Source organism: Panthera pardus, unplaced genomic scaffold (genome assembly GCF_024362965.1).
Source record: "Panthera pardus isolate Hobbes unplaced genomic scaffold, ASM2436296v1 HiC_scaffold_10, whole genome shotgun sequence".
Taxonomy (NCBI): domain Eukaryota; kingdom Metazoa; phylum Chordata; class Mammalia; order Carnivora; family Felidae; genus Panthera; species Panthera pardus.
The window spans coordinates 49,184,777-49,203,132 of record NW_026526655.1 but is presented as its reverse complement, the minus strand read 5'-3'; the positions used below and the strand labels follow the sequence as shown (position 1 = coordinate 49,203,132).

At 33.1% G+C, this 18,356-nt stretch overlaps 1 protein-coding gene across 1 annotated transcript in view; it reads left to right on the top strand.

Annotated features, from left to right (window-relative positions):
* ZNF804A (zinc finger protein 804A) overlaps positions 1 to 18,356 on the top strand; it is a 286,277-nt gene that overhangs the window by 219,198 nt on the left and 48,723 nt on the right. The window contains exon 2 of the mRNA XM_053907108.1: positions 3,562 to 3,705. Within this exon, the coding sequence (XP_053763083.1) occupies positions 3,562 to 3,705 (144 nt within the window). The remainder of the gene's footprint in view (positions 1 to 3,561; positions 3,706 to 18,356) is intronic.

The window sequence follows — 18,356 nt, the reverse complement described above, 5'->3', positions numbered from 1 at the left end:
AATGAAGGAGAAGGGTTATGGGGCATTGGGCATGTCACCTAATGAGGGCTGATTTTGTCTGTATACATTTGAAAACATGTATAATCAAAGATAAAACATATGATTCCTTTCCCTTATGACACACATACAATAACCGATTCTTCTATTGTCTAACATTTTCTAGAACACGACCCTGACTCTAGTGTAGCTCATTTCAAATGGAAAGTTCTAGTACAAAAATATTTCTTACTGTGCAATCTGTTGCAACCTTACCTTCAGTTTTGTATATTTCTTTTTTTTTTTAATATTTATTCATTTTTGAGACACGGAGAGAAAGGAAGAAAGAGAGGGTGCACGAGGGGAAGGAGCAGAGCGAAAGGGGGACAGATGATCCAAAGTGGGCTCCATGCTGACAGCAGAGAGTCCAATGTGGGGCTCAAACCCACAAACCATGATCATGACCTGAGCCAGAATCAAGAGTCGACCACTTAACCAACTGAGCTACCCGGGTGCCCCGTTCCACTTTGCTATATTTCTTTTAATGTCTTAGAGGAAGATAAATGATAGATGATAGATAGATAGATAGATAGATAGATAATAGATAAATGACAGACAGGTAGATAGATAAATAGATAGATAGATAGATAGATAGATAGATAGATAATAGAACCAATGTATATAAAAATATTAGCAATGATTTTAATTAAGTAAAAATCATATGAGTTTGTTATCATATTTTTTGAACATTTCTATAGTTCTCAAGATATTTTCAAAATGTGAAATATCACTTAAAAGTTTTTCTAAGAAATAAATTGTAATGATTAAAAAACAGAAGGAAGACTTATGATAAAAGAGATTGGAAAATATATTAAATGATGGGAATGTATGAGCTTTACTTGAAATCTGTTTTGATCAAACTAGTTTAAACTATTAGATGATTGTAGTTGTTTGAACACACTGACTGGGTATTTGATGATAGTAAGGAATGATTGTGGTTTCTTCATTGTTTCTGTTTATTTAGGCCTAATATTGATTTTGTGATGATATTTCTAAAAAGTCCTGTTTTAGAAATACATTTTGAAAAATTTTCAGGTAATATAGGAACTTGGGAATTTCCTTATAAATTATCTGAGGCAGAGGAAAGGGTATGAGATAGGATAGGTACATTGAAACAAGGTTGGCCTTGAGTTGATAACTGAATTCAGTTGATGGGTATGTGCAGGTTATTGTACCATTTCTACTTTTTTTATGTGCTGAAAAGTTTAAACGTAATGAAATTCTATGAACCAGATTATTTGGGTTCAAATATGGGCTGCACATTTATTCACTATATATCCTTGAGCTAATTATTTCACTTCTTGGTACCTTCACCATAAAATGAGAAAATGTCTAAAATACACATCTCTATAATTTTAATCAGGATTAAGGGAGTTAATACATGTACACTCTTAATCGGGACTGATCCTAAACAAGCACTGAGTAAATGTTTTCATTGTTTCATTGTTTTCAAATGTTTCATTGTTTTTCAAATGTTTCATTGTTTCCAGATTTGTTTTTCTCTTCAAACTTAGGCTAAAGCTAGTATTTTGGAAGAATGCAATTTACCTGAGAATTTCAGTTTACTTTAGTCAAAAATTTTCCAATTTTTGTGGAAATAATAAGTAAGAAACAATTATTGCTTCTCTGAGGGAATATCAATCTTAGGAAGAACAAAATAAACCTACACAATAATAAGAAATAATGAAATATTTTGAGAGATGAAGTAGCTTAACTGTAATTATAATTAATGGGGAGAATCAACTAGTTTGCAAAGAAATTGCTGTTCAAGAATATTATTTTGAAGGCTAATTCAGCTTTGAGCCAAAATCTATTGCCATTATAATATAACTCATATTGATTGGAATTTTATCTCTGCTTCACACACTTTAGCCATGAAATCATAGTACTTAATTTTTGTTTCATTTAAATTGGCTAATCCACAATGTATTATTTTAAAGGTTTTGTAAATTTTCAGTAACGAGTTTAGTTATATATGACTCATTTTCATGTTTTTAAACTAGCTTTTTTTTTAAAAAAAAAACATATCTTAAGTAATCAAAAAGAGTAATAGGAAATATTTCACAAACCTGATGAGAAATGGTAAATTAATTATTGAATTGATAAATTATAAATAAACAATTTGAATGATTTTGCAATTTACCACCTCTGTGCAGTTGATAAAACCAATAGAACAATAGATCGTTGTCTTTATAGTGAGAAGCTGAGTTATGTATTTATAGACTATGGCAAATATATTTATCAGTTACTATAATGTATTTCAGAAGATAAATATACAAAAGTAGGGTGAATTTTGATATGTGATGTGCACACATAGTACAATAAAGTAAGGGAAGTATTAGTCATTCATTAAATTACAATTAGTAAACCACTTTTGTATTTTATAGAAGCAATTTAAACATTCAAACTGTGAGTCCTTTTTAGCTTGTGTATTTAGAGAGAGGACAATGGCCATTGATATAGAGAGGACTATGTCATTTCATCTCCATATCCCACTGGCTGAGACAGTTAGTTTCTTATACCAGCACATAAAAGGCCTGAATATGTCCTTAATTTGAATTGTAAAGGAGTTGAGTATGAGAGAGTCTTTAAGTTAGAAACATAATATATTCTCTGGCAAGAACTGAAGTTTAGATCTTCATATCAGCACTTCAGCAAAAGACTTGAACAATGTTTCAACATGTAAAATTTATTTATGTCTAACAACATTGACATTTAAGGTTCAGTGAAACAGCAAGTAAATTTAGAGTTGAGAAAACCTAAAAACCACAAACATTTTGCTATTTTATGCTTCATAAATGAAAGCTAATAACTGACTACATTGTTCATTTTTTCAGTGGTTTGATTATATAGCCATCTTTATTTACTGTGAGCATGATGAAAGCAATCTGCTTATACAGTTTAATCCTTTTCAGTTTAGGCAAATAACTTGCAGAAAAGAATCCTATTTTCTAAAGACTAGAGAATTTTTTAAAGTTCGACTTAAAATGATATGGGTCAAGATGAAAACATTAGTCAAATGAAATCTACTTGGGATGAGTATGTTACTATTTAGATATTTAAAGAAACAAGCAAACAAAAATACCAAACTTGAATATTTCTGCACCAATATGGACTTCTTCATGCAGGACACATTTTAGATGTTGTTTAGAATTTACAAGTTTTATATTAACTAAGCCATTGCCAGAAGTCAGCGGTTGAATCAACATAACTATATGATTTTTAGTTTCTTCTTTGCCAACACAGCACAGGAAATTGTTCAAACAAGGGGCTTCTATTTCTCCGTCTGATTTGCTTCTGCACATTTTTGCTACTCTTCCCACCATTTATCTTGGCTTCTTGTGTTAATCTTTTATGCTCTTCAGCTCATAATTTCTTCTGACTTAGTCTGCTGGCATTTGCTTTATTTTTCTTTGTTATATTCTGTTTCTAACTCTAATTATTATGCTAAAGTTGACAACTGTCAGAACAAAGTCAATTTAGGGAAGAACTAATTGCTGCCTTCCTTGCAATTTTAATTTTTAGGATTATGCTGAGAAGGAGAACACCATAGCAAAAGCTCTGGAAGATCTGAAGGCCAACTTTTACTGTGAACTCTGTGACAAGCAGTACTATAAGCATCAAGAGTTTGACAATCACATTAATTCCTATGACCATGCTCACAAGCAGGTAAGAAAGAAGTGTCCAAAAAAATCTGATATTTCTGTACTTTTATAATAATTTAAATGGTATAAACTATTTAAATATGATACTTTTATTATTTTTTGTTATATAATTTTTATAGATGTCATTCTGGAATGATAATTTGATGACTTAAGACAATTAAAAACAAAAAAAAAGCACCAAAGGTAAAGTCTGAAATAAATAACCAGCACGAAAAAATACCAGTGAGTTGCCTTTTAATAATTGATAGTAATTTTAAAATTATATTCTACAGGAGGTGATCCTCTAAATGTCTTCACATTTATTAATTTTTAAGTGTTTTAAACAACTAATGATATTTATTAAATGTAAGTAAATTTATTCATTATTCTCTAGAGAAACCATTTCCCATTTGAACTACCATTACAATATGAAAAACAGCTAATTTAACATGGTAAAAATAATCCATGCTTACTGGTGAAACAAGTACTTAATATGTGTATAATATAGTTCATTTTAATATTATTTTCATTTCCCTATCATTTGTAAATCCAAGATTGATTTTTTCAACACTCTATATAAAGATGTGTTTAAAATGGTGATGTCCGAAGTGAATAGTACAGATTCAATTTTCTCATATGTTTTACATTTATCAGTGCAACTTCATATATTTAGGTAACTTGATATGATATAGCAGTTTTACTTATCACTAATTTATAAATATTTTCCTTTTTGACTCATCACTCAGAAATGTCATCTACATATCATTTGGGTATTAATAAAAGGTATATTTTTTTAACTTTTTTAATGTTTATTTATTTTTGAGAGAGAGAGAGAGAGACAGTGTGAGTGGGGAAGGAGCAAATAGAGAGAGGGAGACACAGAATCCAAGTAGGCTCCAGGCTCTGAGCTGTCAGCACAGAGCCCGATGTGGGGCTTGAACTCACCAACCACGAGATCATGACCTGAGCTGGTCGGATGCTTAACCAACTGAGCCACCCAGGCACCCCATAAAAGGTACATTTTTAACCCATGAATTTGCACTAACTTTCCATTAACATTAGAGTTACTTAGCATAAGAAAGAAAAGGGAGAAGTGATCATGTTGAGGGCTTATTAATCAATGGTAGATGTGTTTTCTTTTGCTGTTTCTTTTGTTTCTTTTTTGTTTTTATTCCTTCTGTTCTTTCATGCCAACAAAACTATGCTTGAAAAGGCTGTTGTATGGAGTATATTAGCCTTCATTTACATGTATCACTAACTAATGCATACTAAACTCAATGACCTGCCCTTGCCTTTTTTTTTTTTCCAGGTCCACTTGCACACTAGTTAAGGGAAAGTTTTTGGTGGGAATATCATTCTTTTTCTTACATAATAATGCATAATATATATGTATGTATGCATAATATATCAATATTCACATATTGATACTTGATTTGAACATTAAAATCCATCAGGAAATAGTATTGACTTAATTTTACAGTTAGTGGCATATATTTTATAAAAAGATTCTGGAATGCCTGTCTGCATGTAACTCTGAGGTAAATCTGAGAAAGTCGTTCTTCTGATTTTTCCTAAGTATCTAAAAGCACAAGATATATTATTACATATATGTTTCGTTGTGTATTGGGAAATATGTGTATATATATTTTAAGAATATCTTACCAGTTATTAATATCCTTTGCCAAAGAATGTTTTATTTGATCATAGATTTCCTGGAAGATCAAACTCACAAAAATTATCATGAAGACCTTTCTAGTTCCAAATTCTTAGTGTAGTTAGGATACTATATACTGTACACAGATAAGCTAAGGAAATTCAGGCTGGGTCTGCATTGTTATTTTGGAAGTCCAAAGAGTCACTTTTGATAATGTGCAGAGGGATCAGGGCCTAGAGACAGGGTATCTATCTGAATGGCCATGAACTCTGATAGACCATTTTGATTAATTTAGCATGAATCAATGTTGTAGTAGCTGAAAATATTTAAAATCTATATGATCATCATAACCCCTCTCCGTAGGATAGTGACAAATCTTCTGGCATGTCTTCCAAAAATATATTCTTCCTTTTCTGAGCAACAGCCTCACCCTCATGACTGCTACCAGTGTTGCTACCACATGATTCCACACCTTGGCTACTTTGAATGAAGTAGGAGAAATGAAATTTGTAGGTAAATAATTCAGATCTTTTTCTTGAGAACTTAAGGTTGAGATACAAAAAAAAAATCTGTCTACTGTCTGACAATGGTTAGATCTAACACTTGAAAATATAATGGAGTTGTGGCTAAGTACATTGAAAAGCTGAGAAAGCTGGTTTGCAAAAAGAACAAAAACAATACACAAAGAATGAGATGTAAGTGGCCATGTGACAAGTGAAGGAGCGTATGGAAATGGCAATACTGATTTTGAGTAGCTTTCAGATAAAAGTAATCCTTCCAACAACTTATGTATAGACCCTTTCCTGGGATTCTGAGAGATATTTCACCTTGCTGCATATAAATGAACTTAAAGGAAAAACATAACAAACCCTGGATTAATACTTATTACTTGCAACCAAACCAAACCAAACCAAAACAAAACAAAACAAAACAAAAACACATTAACCTATCTGAGGAAAAAAGCAATCACTTTGGTTTCCAATAGAAAAAAAACCTCCACAAGAAACAAAGTCCATATTACCAGCACTTAACTTTCAGGTAGGAAAACCTACATGTGATTTGGATACTTCCTGAATGGAATTAAAAAAGACAAAGAGACCACAATCGATGCATTGCTATACAGATGTGATTCCAAGGGCCACCACATTCAGAGAAAAATGGAGGAGTTATTGGTGGAATGAGTCCTAGCCCTACCATTACCAGCCTTGGGTAAAATATGCAAAGGCTCGATTAACTCAAATATTCATTGTTAGGGACAATAAATGAAAGAATGACCATGACCACACTTTGCAGAGTACTTGGAAAATAGTAAAAGCTTAAGATTTAACTAGTTTCATTATTACTACTTACTAAAATTTCTTTTCTCCTAGAATGTTTGGGACACTAACACTTTGCCTTTGAGACTGCCTTTATTTAGGCTTCCCAATAAGGATCTATTTTTGCTTCAAAAAGGCTAATAAAGTCTAAAACATATCCAGGTAATCTTGACCTAAGAGCAGTGTGCCTGCCTCATGTAGCTTTGCAAATCTGTGTTATGACAGACTATGTGTTGCATTTGAACTCTAAGCTTCAAAGGAAAATCTGTTTCTCTCATCCCCATGCTCTTTGGATAACTTCAAACTCTCTCTCAAGCTCTCATCGCTAAGACTTGCTAACAGAGAATTAAAAAAGAGGAAGAGGCACAGGTGTACAGAGGTGATCACCATAGTTCACAATTCAGGGTTCATTTTTAGAATATTTTCTTTTTAACTTTGAAACTTGAAAGCCATTGGATCATAACCCTTTAATGGCAAGGATTATTTCTTTACGTCTTCATTCCTCACAGCATCTAGTGCAACATCTTGCACAGTTTAGACACCTAATTAGTGCTTCCCATATGAATATAAAAGGGCTACAGTCAGAATCGCATTGAAGATTTTGTAATAAGCCACAGTTTCGAGATAGAGAAGCACTGAGTAGTACATAGCATTGTTGAATCTTTATTCTGCACACTGGAAACAAATATAACAGTATGTTAATCATACTGTTAAAAATAATGATTAGAATAGTTGCCAGTGAAGTTATGTCATTCTGAATTCTAGTCAGTGAGATTAAAACAAAAAAACTTTTTTAAGTGGGAAATTCAGCATCTGGTAAAAAGAAAAAGTTTTCCTCTAAACCCTTGACCTATTCATCTGCCTTTAAACTAAAGCCACACTGTGTCTGTCTTCTCACCCGGCAGCCTATGGGCAATTCAGAGTTATTTTCACTGTAAGAGATTTGTCACACTGATGCCATGAAGAGATAGGAAAGGGAATGATTGCCTTATTGCTGCTGCCCCACAAACATTTTGATTTTTGCTTTAGCGGCTTCAGTATGGCTGAAGTATCTCCCAAAAGGCACTGAAGTGACCTTCCCCAGCAAGTCAAGATTCGGTGCTTTACAGCATGCTGTTTTGTTCTCTGCTCCAGAGGAAGTCACGGTCAGGCCAGGTTGTTGGAATTTGCTGGTCCTGCAGGGACTTGTATTGCTATAAAAATGGAGCAGACTTATTCTCAAATGTGAACATTCCTAGTAATTTAAACTTCTGTTCACTAATCTGATACTTGAGAAAAGAATCACTTCCTGATATTTGGGTCCAAGTTTCACCTGCAAAATAATATTTAAAAGTTAATAAGAAAATATGAGGTATGCGTAAAGCAATGCATGATTCAATTCATTTCAAACACCTTCCCTGGGATTTTTCTTGTGGTGTGTGCTTCAGTCTAATTGTACCATTATTATTTTGTTTAATCATTTGGAGGTTAAGAACAACAAAAGGACATAGAATTTCCTCCTGCAGAGCCTGCCCACTGTCAAAAAGTGCCTGCCCCAACAGAAGTACACGTATGTGTCTAGCTAATCATGGAACTGTATTGCTTTGACATTTCCTATTCAAGGACACGATTTGAATAGAATTAAACTGGAAATCTTGTCCATTATTGAGTTTGAGGCATACTCTGGATAAAATAATCATTTCCAGTATCTGATCTGAAGCCATTTTCATAAACCTTTCCCAGCGAAGTTCAAGTCTTTCCTTTCCAGCTTCCACCATCTATTAGGCTGATGGTGGCTGTCTGTTGAGTAGTCATTGTTGAGGGTGTGAAAATACTAAATGTTTCTGCTCTATGTTATCTAAATATAATTATGAGAAAAAGCGTTAAAGAACTAGACTACAGTAGAAAAATACAACTAGTATTAGAGATTTCATTTTATAATTGTCAGTTATGAATTGTAAACCACAAAAAGAATGTCCCTCCACCCCTTTGTGTTTGTTACCAGTAAAAATTTTATTTTGTAAAACAACAAAAATCATTTTAAGCCAAAGTGGTATATCTTTATTTGTTTGTTTTATTTTTAATTGAAGTATAGTTGACATACCATAGTATATTAGCTTCATGTATTAAAGATGTGTGTTAATGTGCATGTGTATTTGTACACTGAAATATAGACATAAATAATATGTCAATATATACGTAAGGTGCACACACAAATACATATGTCTGTGTCTATGTTTTTGTTTTTTGGGGAAACCATTGTCACTGTTATTTAATGTTACTTCTTATCAATTACTTGCTTACCTAAATATCTTGGATCCAATAGGCACTATAATACATACAAAATACATTCAATTAAAAAATCTGTCTAAATAAATATATCAACTCCCAAATTATTGTCTTCATACAGATTTTGCTCTTTAGGAAATTCTGATATGATATGGTGCAATACTCCCTCATCCTGCTCAAATTTTATCTCAGTTTATTTGTAGCAATTTGGAAAATGCTGCCTGTGACTCAGTTGGGGACAACTATTTTTATTATTTGTAGGATATTAATAGGGAAACAGTTGACACCTCTTTATTGACACTCCCCAATGCATCAAAAGTAAAGTTCAAATCATCAGCATGATGTTTCCAACTAAGGAAACATGATTCATGTCACAAAATCTGACAAAAATTCTCTCCACAATACTAAAAACTGCTTTTGTTAGCAGATCAGTGAAATTTAAAAAGGTTTTTTAACTGTTTGTTTATTTTTGGGAGAAAAATAGGTGGAGCACAAGCAGGGGAGGGGCAGAGAGAGGGAGACACAGAATCTGAAGCAGGCGCCAGGCTCTGAGCTGTTAGCCCAGAGCCCAAAGTGGGGCCCAAACCCACTGTGAGATCTGACCTGAGCCAAAGTTGGATGCTTAACCCATTGAGCCACCCAGGCGCCCCAGTGAAATTTTTAATTTACAAAATATGTCATTTTGTATCAACAAAGATGTGTGCTAAAAGCTTAAGTGACATATTTGATAAAAAGAAAATGTGCTAGATGTTAACCCCAACTCTATTTTCACCCCAAATATTACTATGGGCTACCAGCTTTTTTGCCCTTGAGTGCATAAGAAATGTTATTATCAATGTTGTAATCCAACTGTGGTTGAAATAAGGGGGAAAATAATATATATATATACATATATATATATATGTATATATATATATATACATATATATATATACATATATATATATATGTATATATTTATATATATAGCATTGTTTTAAAAAGTATCAAGACAAAATGTTTCAAAGAATATACCACACAGTGTTTATTTAGCTTATCTCTGGCCACAATGTTTTTATACAGTAAAACAAAGAAATATAGCAAATGAAATGATGAAAGTTTTATTTTGGAAGTGTCACACACATAAATTAACACATGCACATATATGTATACATATGCATGGTTTATATTTCTTACCTCTTTTCCCTCAAAAGGTAAAATCATGACCTTCATAAAATGTAAAATAACATGTTCAAACATTTTATTCAGCTCTTTAATTAGGAAAGCAATAAGACACTAAGCTTATTCAAAGGATCATTTAAAGAACCAACTATATAGTTTCATAATACATATGCTATAGCATATATATGCTATATAGTCAGTAAGGAATGCTGGTATTAATATTTTAATGCATAAAAGCTGGTTGATACCATATAGGACAATAAAATGTAATATTTCGGGTCATCTTTTGTAAAGCGCAAAATCAATTGTATCTCTATTGGGCAAAGTATATTTGTATTGCAATAGTCAATAATCATGTGCATTACTCTCCACTTTCTACAACTTAACTTACTAAATTCTAAAATTGCCTAGTCAATGGAAACACAAAGATGACCATCCTTGTAGTTTCAGATTATCCTTGGAGGGTTCTGTATACAAAGACCACCACTTCACTGAAAATACACTTTTTTGACTATTTCCAAGCCCTAGAAATCCCTTATTATAATTTTGAGTGCAAGAGTGACTGACATTAACATCCACATTGTGGGCTTTTCAAGCACCTGAAGAAAAAATTCACTGTGAGTTCAAGCAACGTTCCTCCCTCACGGTATGTCCAATATCTGTCAGATCAGTAGCATATTAAATCACAAGGCACCAGTGTAGTGAAAATTGTGCTATGTAACTCAGGGAACTTCATCTTGAAGCTGAGCTTTTGTAATTTTATACTGTGAAAAACCTTCAGGAAATTGTCTCTTTCTTTCATGGAAGAATAATAATATTAAGACTGTCATTGGTGGCTGAGAGAGGAAAAGATACTTTATATCTTTACGAAAGATGTTATTTTATGGTAAATACAATGCATCTTTCTAATACATTTATTGTAATTATATGCATTTCCTGAAATCATAAAGAGAACCGGCAGGACAAAAGGGAACTATGCAATGACTTCATCAGAAATTTTCAGATTATGAATGTATTCAAGAAAGATGGACATGGATGTATTTAATATTTTCTTTCTTTTTTTAAAGTGTACAACATAATTATTTATTGTATGTGTATATTGTGAAATGATTACCACAATAAGTTTAGTTAATATCCATCACTTCATATAGTTACCATGAGAAAAAGCTTTCTGATGAAAACTTTTAAGATCTACTCTTTCAACAACTTTCAAATATAAAATACAGTATTTTTAATAATAGCTGCCATGCTGCACATTACCCAGAACTTATTTATCTTATAACTGGAAATCTGTACTTTTCACCACTTTCACCCATGTTCCCCACTCCACCCCCTGCTTATAGCAACCACCAATGTGTTCTCTGCTTCAGAGTTCATTTATTTAAGACCCTGTAAGTCAGAGCATAACAGTATTTCTTTCTCTGTCTGACTTAATCCACTTAGCATAATTCTCTGAAGTTCTATCTGTTTTGTTGCAAATGACAGAATTTCTTTCATTTTTATCCCCAAATAATTTTTCAATATACATATATATATGTATATATGTATATATATCACATTTTCTTTATCCGTTCATCTGTCAATAGACATGTAGGTTGTTTCCATGTCTTGGCTATTGTAAATAGTATATACTTTCTAATACATAGTTTTAACACAAGGAATATATTTAATGAGATGATTAAATTTTGAGGAAATAGGAAATATAAACTTTCCAACTAACTATAGTCATCTTTGACTCATTTCATCTTTCCAAAGCTCATTGAGCAAACTAGAAAAGAAAGAAACCAAAACCACAAAACAAAACAAAACGAAACAAAAAAAGAAGGAGGAGGAGGAGGAGGAGGAGGAGGAGGAGGAGGAGGAGGAGGAGGACGGGGAGGAAAGGAGAAAGAAACCAGGCAGAATTCTCTCTTTATATATGTGTGTGTGTGTATGTGTGTACTTGTGCACACACATATATAGGCACACATACACAGATGCATACTATACACACATTTAGTCAGCAAATGTGTATATTTACAAATATACAAATGAAGAACTAATCTAGGTGAGTAATGGTGAAAAAAAACAAAATTTTATTTTCACAGAATTTAATTTTGGTAAGTCAAGAAGCAAACTAAGAACTCAATTTTTAAATCTAGATATTTACAACTTTGAGGAAAAATAAAAAGAGAGTTGCTAAATGGTAGATAGCTGTCATTTTACATAAGGAGAGAAGTGAAAACCTCTCTGATGAGGTGGCAGTTAAGCAAAACTTTAAACTGAGCCAACAAGTGCTAAAGGAATACTTTAGGAGGAATACTTCCTAAAATACGCAGGGACAAGATTGTAATTAGATTCTTTAAAGAACAAAGGAAAGCCAATGAGACTACCAGAAAGCATAAGCTAGGGAAATCTATAGGAGATAAATTCGGAAAAGAAATTTGGGGCCAGATTAGGTAGATTTTTGTAGGCCATGATAAAGATTATAGGATTTATTCTAAATGCTGTGGGATGATTAAAAGATTTCCATCTGGAAAGTAAGATCATGTGACTTGCTGTTTTGAAAAAATCACTCTAGTTGTTATGAAGAGAGTGAATTGGAAGGAAGGAAGTAATAATGGCAAAAAGAAGACAGTGGGAGATTAATGCTACATTCATGACAGTTGCTTGAGTTAAGGAATAATTGTACCCACTGTGCAAATTGGTGAGAATCTGATGTTTGAACGGCATGGAAATGCCAACAGGTACGTAGATAAATCAGATATTGTGTGCTGAAGAAAACTAACAAAAATAAATGTTTGTGGGGCAAGAGTGAGGCATTTGTGGCCATGTCAGATTTGAGGTGCCTACTAAGCATCTAAATGGAGATGGTAATTATGCAGTTAAATATAGTGTAACCACGGAGTTAACCATGAAGCTGATAGTCATCTAGGGAGTAAGTAGAGATAGAGAAGAGGTATGAGAAAAGGAATAAACCCTTAGCATACAACTAGAAGTTGGGAAAATGTAAAGGACCTAACTATGGGGCTTGAACAAGCGTGGCCATGAGGATAGAGACAAACAAGATAGTCAAGGAGTAGTAGTGAACAACTGAGTCACAAAGAGAGGATTTCCTGATTTTGGATTTGGAAAGGTGGACAACTTGACATGAGAGGTTTTTCGGAATGGTTGGAGACCAATGCCTGACAATAATCGGTTTAAGTAGGAATGTAAAAAGAGAAGTGAGTTCAATCTCTGCTACTTAGAAACAAATGCTTCTTAAACCTTAATGGCGCTGGAGAATACATTAACAGTAGAGAGAGTGAATAAAAGCATAAATATTTTAAAAGTTTTAGTGTGGTTTTAGATTTTTTTGTAAACTAGCCTTGGTTAGAGTGCAAGAAGCCATTTTTGTTCAATTATAAATCTTCAAAATATTTATTTTTAAGCTTATATTTTCAGTTATAGCTATCAAAGATACTTCATTATGGCTTAGTTAAAGCCCAATTTAAATATCTCCACCTTTTTCTTCTGAGGTTCAAGGAAAATCTATTCTAAAACCATGTCAGTTTAGTTCATAAACTGAAACAAAAATTAATTTAAGATATCCAGCAAATTGAGTGAGTTCTCTTATGTCTATTTAACATATTATTTCTGATGTCTCTAAGTCATTGTCCTCTGTAGGGAAACTCCAATTGTTATTCTTCTTTTCTTGGGTTTATTTTACTTTCAGGAAAAGGGTCCACTTGTTTCTCTAATTTCAAAGGCATTTTCCTATGTTTTTTTAACCAAAATCTAGGGTATTGAAATTAAATGGATGGGAAAATTTGTTCTTATTTATTAGTTCTGTCTAGATTGTACATATGCCTAATAGTCTGCAAAATGTAACTTTACCCAGGATTAACAATACATATTGAAGGGGTGCCTAGGTGGCTCAGTCAGTTAAGCATCCAACTTCACCTCAGGTCATGATCTCATGGTTCATGGGTTTGAGCCCTGCATCAGACTCTGTGCTGACAGCTCAGAGTCTGGAGCCTGCTTCAGATTCTATGCCTCCCTCTGTTTCTGTCCCTTCCCCTCTCACACTCTCTCTGTCATTCAAAAATAAATAAACATTGAAAAAATTTTTTTAAAAATTGTTATGTAGAATAGTGAGTGTCCTTTTGGTTTTCAGCTCACTAATTCAAAATTGTAAGTTGGTATGACCTTGACAAAATCTTAGTCACATTGCAGTGTTTTTTTCTAAAACAAAAAATGACTTGAAGTCAATACTTCTAGGAAAACCCAAACTGCTAACAGTTGAAAATTTTGCTCATTGTGTGTGGAAATAACAGAAAGAAATTACAATGAGGAATAAAAACTTTTTGACAGGTTATGATTGAACTTTCTGAAGGTCAGCCTCTGCAGGAATTTCTTGCTTCTATTCATCAAAATTTATTTCATAACTATTATTTCTGGAAATCAAAGCAACATTTCCACATAAATTTGTTATTTTTTTAAATAAGGTTCTACTGCAAAGAAAAATTGATGTTTGACACGTAAGGGCATTTTCTCTCAACTTTCTATCACATTCTAATTGTTTAGTGGGAAAGGTGTTCCTAAAGTGCAAATCTTTGTTCAGTAATTTTAGTGAATCCAGGCCACATGTTGTGCCAATAGTAAAAGAGTCTGAGAAAGACAGGTTAATATACAGCTCTTTGTTGATGAAAAGGCTGTGTGGATTGAATGAGAGAGGATGAGAAATGATGGAAGAGCAAAGATGTCCTGACTTCTTTTTCTCCACCTTCTGTTCCTTGTATTGTCTTTCTCTGAATACAAACAGATATGCAAACCTGAAATTCTATTCTCATATATCTGCCTACAAAAGAGCACTTTAATTCTATCTAGTTATGTTTCTGATTAGATTTTTGTTCACTATTACCTGTCATAATTAATATTGGTGGTTTCATTGTTTATTTGTAAAGTAAAAATATTTAGCAGGAAACATAGAAACAAACTTATTGAACATAGTTTTATTTTTTCCTTTTCCCTGAATATACTTTTTAAAATATTATTTTTTTAATGTTTATTTTATTTTTGTAAGAGAGAGACAGAGAGACAGAGCATGAGCAAGAGAGGGGCAGAGAGACAGGGAGACACAGAATCTGTAGCAGGCTCCAGGCTCTGAGCTGTCAGCACAGAGCCTGACTGGGGCTCAAACTCACCAACTGTGAGATCATGACCTGAGCTGAAGTCAGATGCTTAATTGACTTAGCCACCCAGGCGCCCCCTGAATAAATATAATTTTTAAGACTTTATTTGTAGAGAAGTTTTAGGTTTACAACAAAATTTAGAGAAAGGAAGAGTTTTCCCATATACTCTGCCCCCTTACATAGCTTTACCTGTTGTCAATATCACTCATCAGAATGGTGTGTGTGTGTATGTATAAAGTTTATTTATTTTGAGAGAGAGAGAGAGCACGTGTGTGAGCAGGGGAAGGGCAGAGAGAGAGGGAGAGAGAGAGAATCCCAAGCAGCCTCTATTCTGCCAGTGCACAGACTAACACAAGGATTCTATCCCAGGAACCATGAGATCGTGACCTGAGCCAAAATCAAGAGTCATGTGCTCAACGAACTGAGCAACCCAGGCACCCCAGAACGGTACATTTTTTACCAGCAATGAACCTACATGGATGCATTATCATCACCTAAGTCCATAATATATTTTAGGGTTTACTCTTGGTGTTATATATGCCATGGGTTTGGGAAAAAAAGTATAATGGCATATCCGTCATTACAATATCATATAGAGTATGTCCACTGTCCTAAAAATCCTGTGCCCTGCCTGTTCATCTCTCCCAACTTCATTTTTAGAAACCACTGATCTTTTTACTGTCTCCATGTCTCCATTTTGTCTTTTCATGTAGTTGTAATCATACATTATGTAGACTTTTTAGATTGACTTCTACTTAGTAATATGCACTTAAGTTTCCTTCATGTCTTTTCATGGCTTGATAGCTAATTTCTTTCTTGGTTACTTTCAAATGTTTACAATTGTGGTAAAGTGGCTATAAATGTCTGTATGCAGTTTTGATGAAGATGTTTTCAATCCTTTGAGTAAACACCAAAGAGTGTGATTGCTGGATTATATGTAAGATTTAAGTTTTGTAAGAAAGCACCAAACTTTTTTCCAGAGTGGCCATACCATTTTGCATTCTCACCAGCAATGTGTGAGAGTTTCTGTTGCTCACCAGCATTTGGTGTTGTCAGTACTCTGGCTCTTGGACATTCTAACAGATATGAGTGCTATCTCATTGTTGTTTTAATTCACATTTCCCTGAGAACATATAATATGAAGTATCCTTTCATATGTTCATTTATCACTGCATATCTTCTTTGTCGAGTTGTCTGTTAAAGTCTTTGGCCCATTTTTTTAATTGGGATGTTTATTTTCTTATTGTTAAGTTTTACGAATATTTTGTATATTTGGAAAACAATCCTTTATCAGATGTCTTGTTTGTGAATATTTTTTCCCAATCTTTGGCTTGTTTCCTAATTCTCTTACCATTGTCTTTTGCAGAGCAGAGGTATTTTAATTTTAATAAAACCCAGCTTGTCATTTATTTCTTTCATGGATCATGTCTTTGGTGTTGTATCTAAAAAGGTATCACCATACCCAATGTCACCTAGGCTTTCTGTGTTGCCTTCTAGGAGTTTTATATTTAGATCTATCATCCATTTTGAGTTAATTTTTGTGAAAGTGTAAGGTCTGTGCCTAGATTCATTATTTTGCATGTGTATGTTCAGGTATTCCAACAACATTTGTTGAAGAGACTGTCTTTCTCCATTGTGTTGCCTTTGCTCCTTTGTCAAAGATCATTTGTCTATGTTTATGGAGGTCTATTTCTAGGTTCTCTCTTATGTTCCATTCATCTATGTGTTTATTCTTTCATCAATACCATCCTGTTTTATTACCATAGCCAAATAAAAAATAATTTTTCATACCTATTTTAAAGTTCAGAAATATTCTTTAAAAATGCTTCAATAGTCAGTTGAAGATAAATTTCATTATTTATTTATTTATTTATTTATTTTCAATTTAATATGTAAGGGATATTATCCACGATTATATCTTAAAAGTATCCACTGTAATACTATACATTCTAAAGACTTAAGAACATAACATTAAGCAGAAAATAAACATATATGTCTGATGATAATGAGTGTTTGTTCCAGAATATATAAAAAATTTGACAAAGAGTAACAAGGTTTCACATTGGAAATAAGGTACTCAGTTACTTGGTACTTGTGTACATACTCAGTTGTTATGGTTTGAATGTTTAGATCATTTGAAAGCATTTCTTAATTCATATCCTAAATTTTCAAACACTGACTTTATGTGCTTATAAGATTCATTTCTTTTGGTATAGAAGTATATCATAGAGGGGTGCCTAGGTGGCTAAGTCAGTTAAGCATCTGACTTTGGCTCAGGTCATGATTTCACAGCTCGTGGGTTCGAGCCCTGCGTCGGGCTCTGTGCTGACAGCTCAGAGCCTGGAGCCTGCTTCGGATTCTGTGTCTTCCTTTCTCTCTGCCCATCCCCCACTCACGCTCTGTCACTCTATCAAAAATAAACATCAAACAAAAATTTTTTAATAAAAGGAGTTATTAATTTGCTTCAGAAAAAAATTAGTTCAAAATATTTTAGAATCTAGATTCATTATTTTATTCATTTAGAGAGAAAAATATTTAGTATCTACAATGCATACCATAAAAGGTGCTTTAGAGAAGACAAATAAATGAAATACAGATTTAGAGTAGATATTTGCAAAGCCTTTCATTGTATTATGGGTTAGTTAACTAATTTTAGAGTTTGCTTTATAAAGCTAATTTATAAAAGATGATATTTGTCATTTTAAAGTCTTAAAACTGGAGTGCCTCGGTGGCTCTGTTGAGCATCCGACTCAATTTTGGCTCAGGTCATGATCTTAGAGTAGTAGGATAGAGGCCCCATGTCAGGTTCTGCACTAAACACGGAGCCTGCTTAAGATTCTCTTTCTCTCTCACTTTGCCTCTATCCCATGCTCACACACTCTCTCTCTCTTTAAAAAACAAAAAATGTAATAATAAACTAAAATCTAATATCATTGGATGGTTTCATTCAGTTTGAACAATTAGCTAAAAAATAGAATAAGGAGTAAAGATTGAAGAGAATTTCTTTTAATTAAAATTTTAGAGAGAATATCTTAAATATATTTCAAATATACAAATTTTACTTATACAAATAAAACCATCATCTAAGATTTATCATTTCCAGTCACTTATTAGACAAAACTAT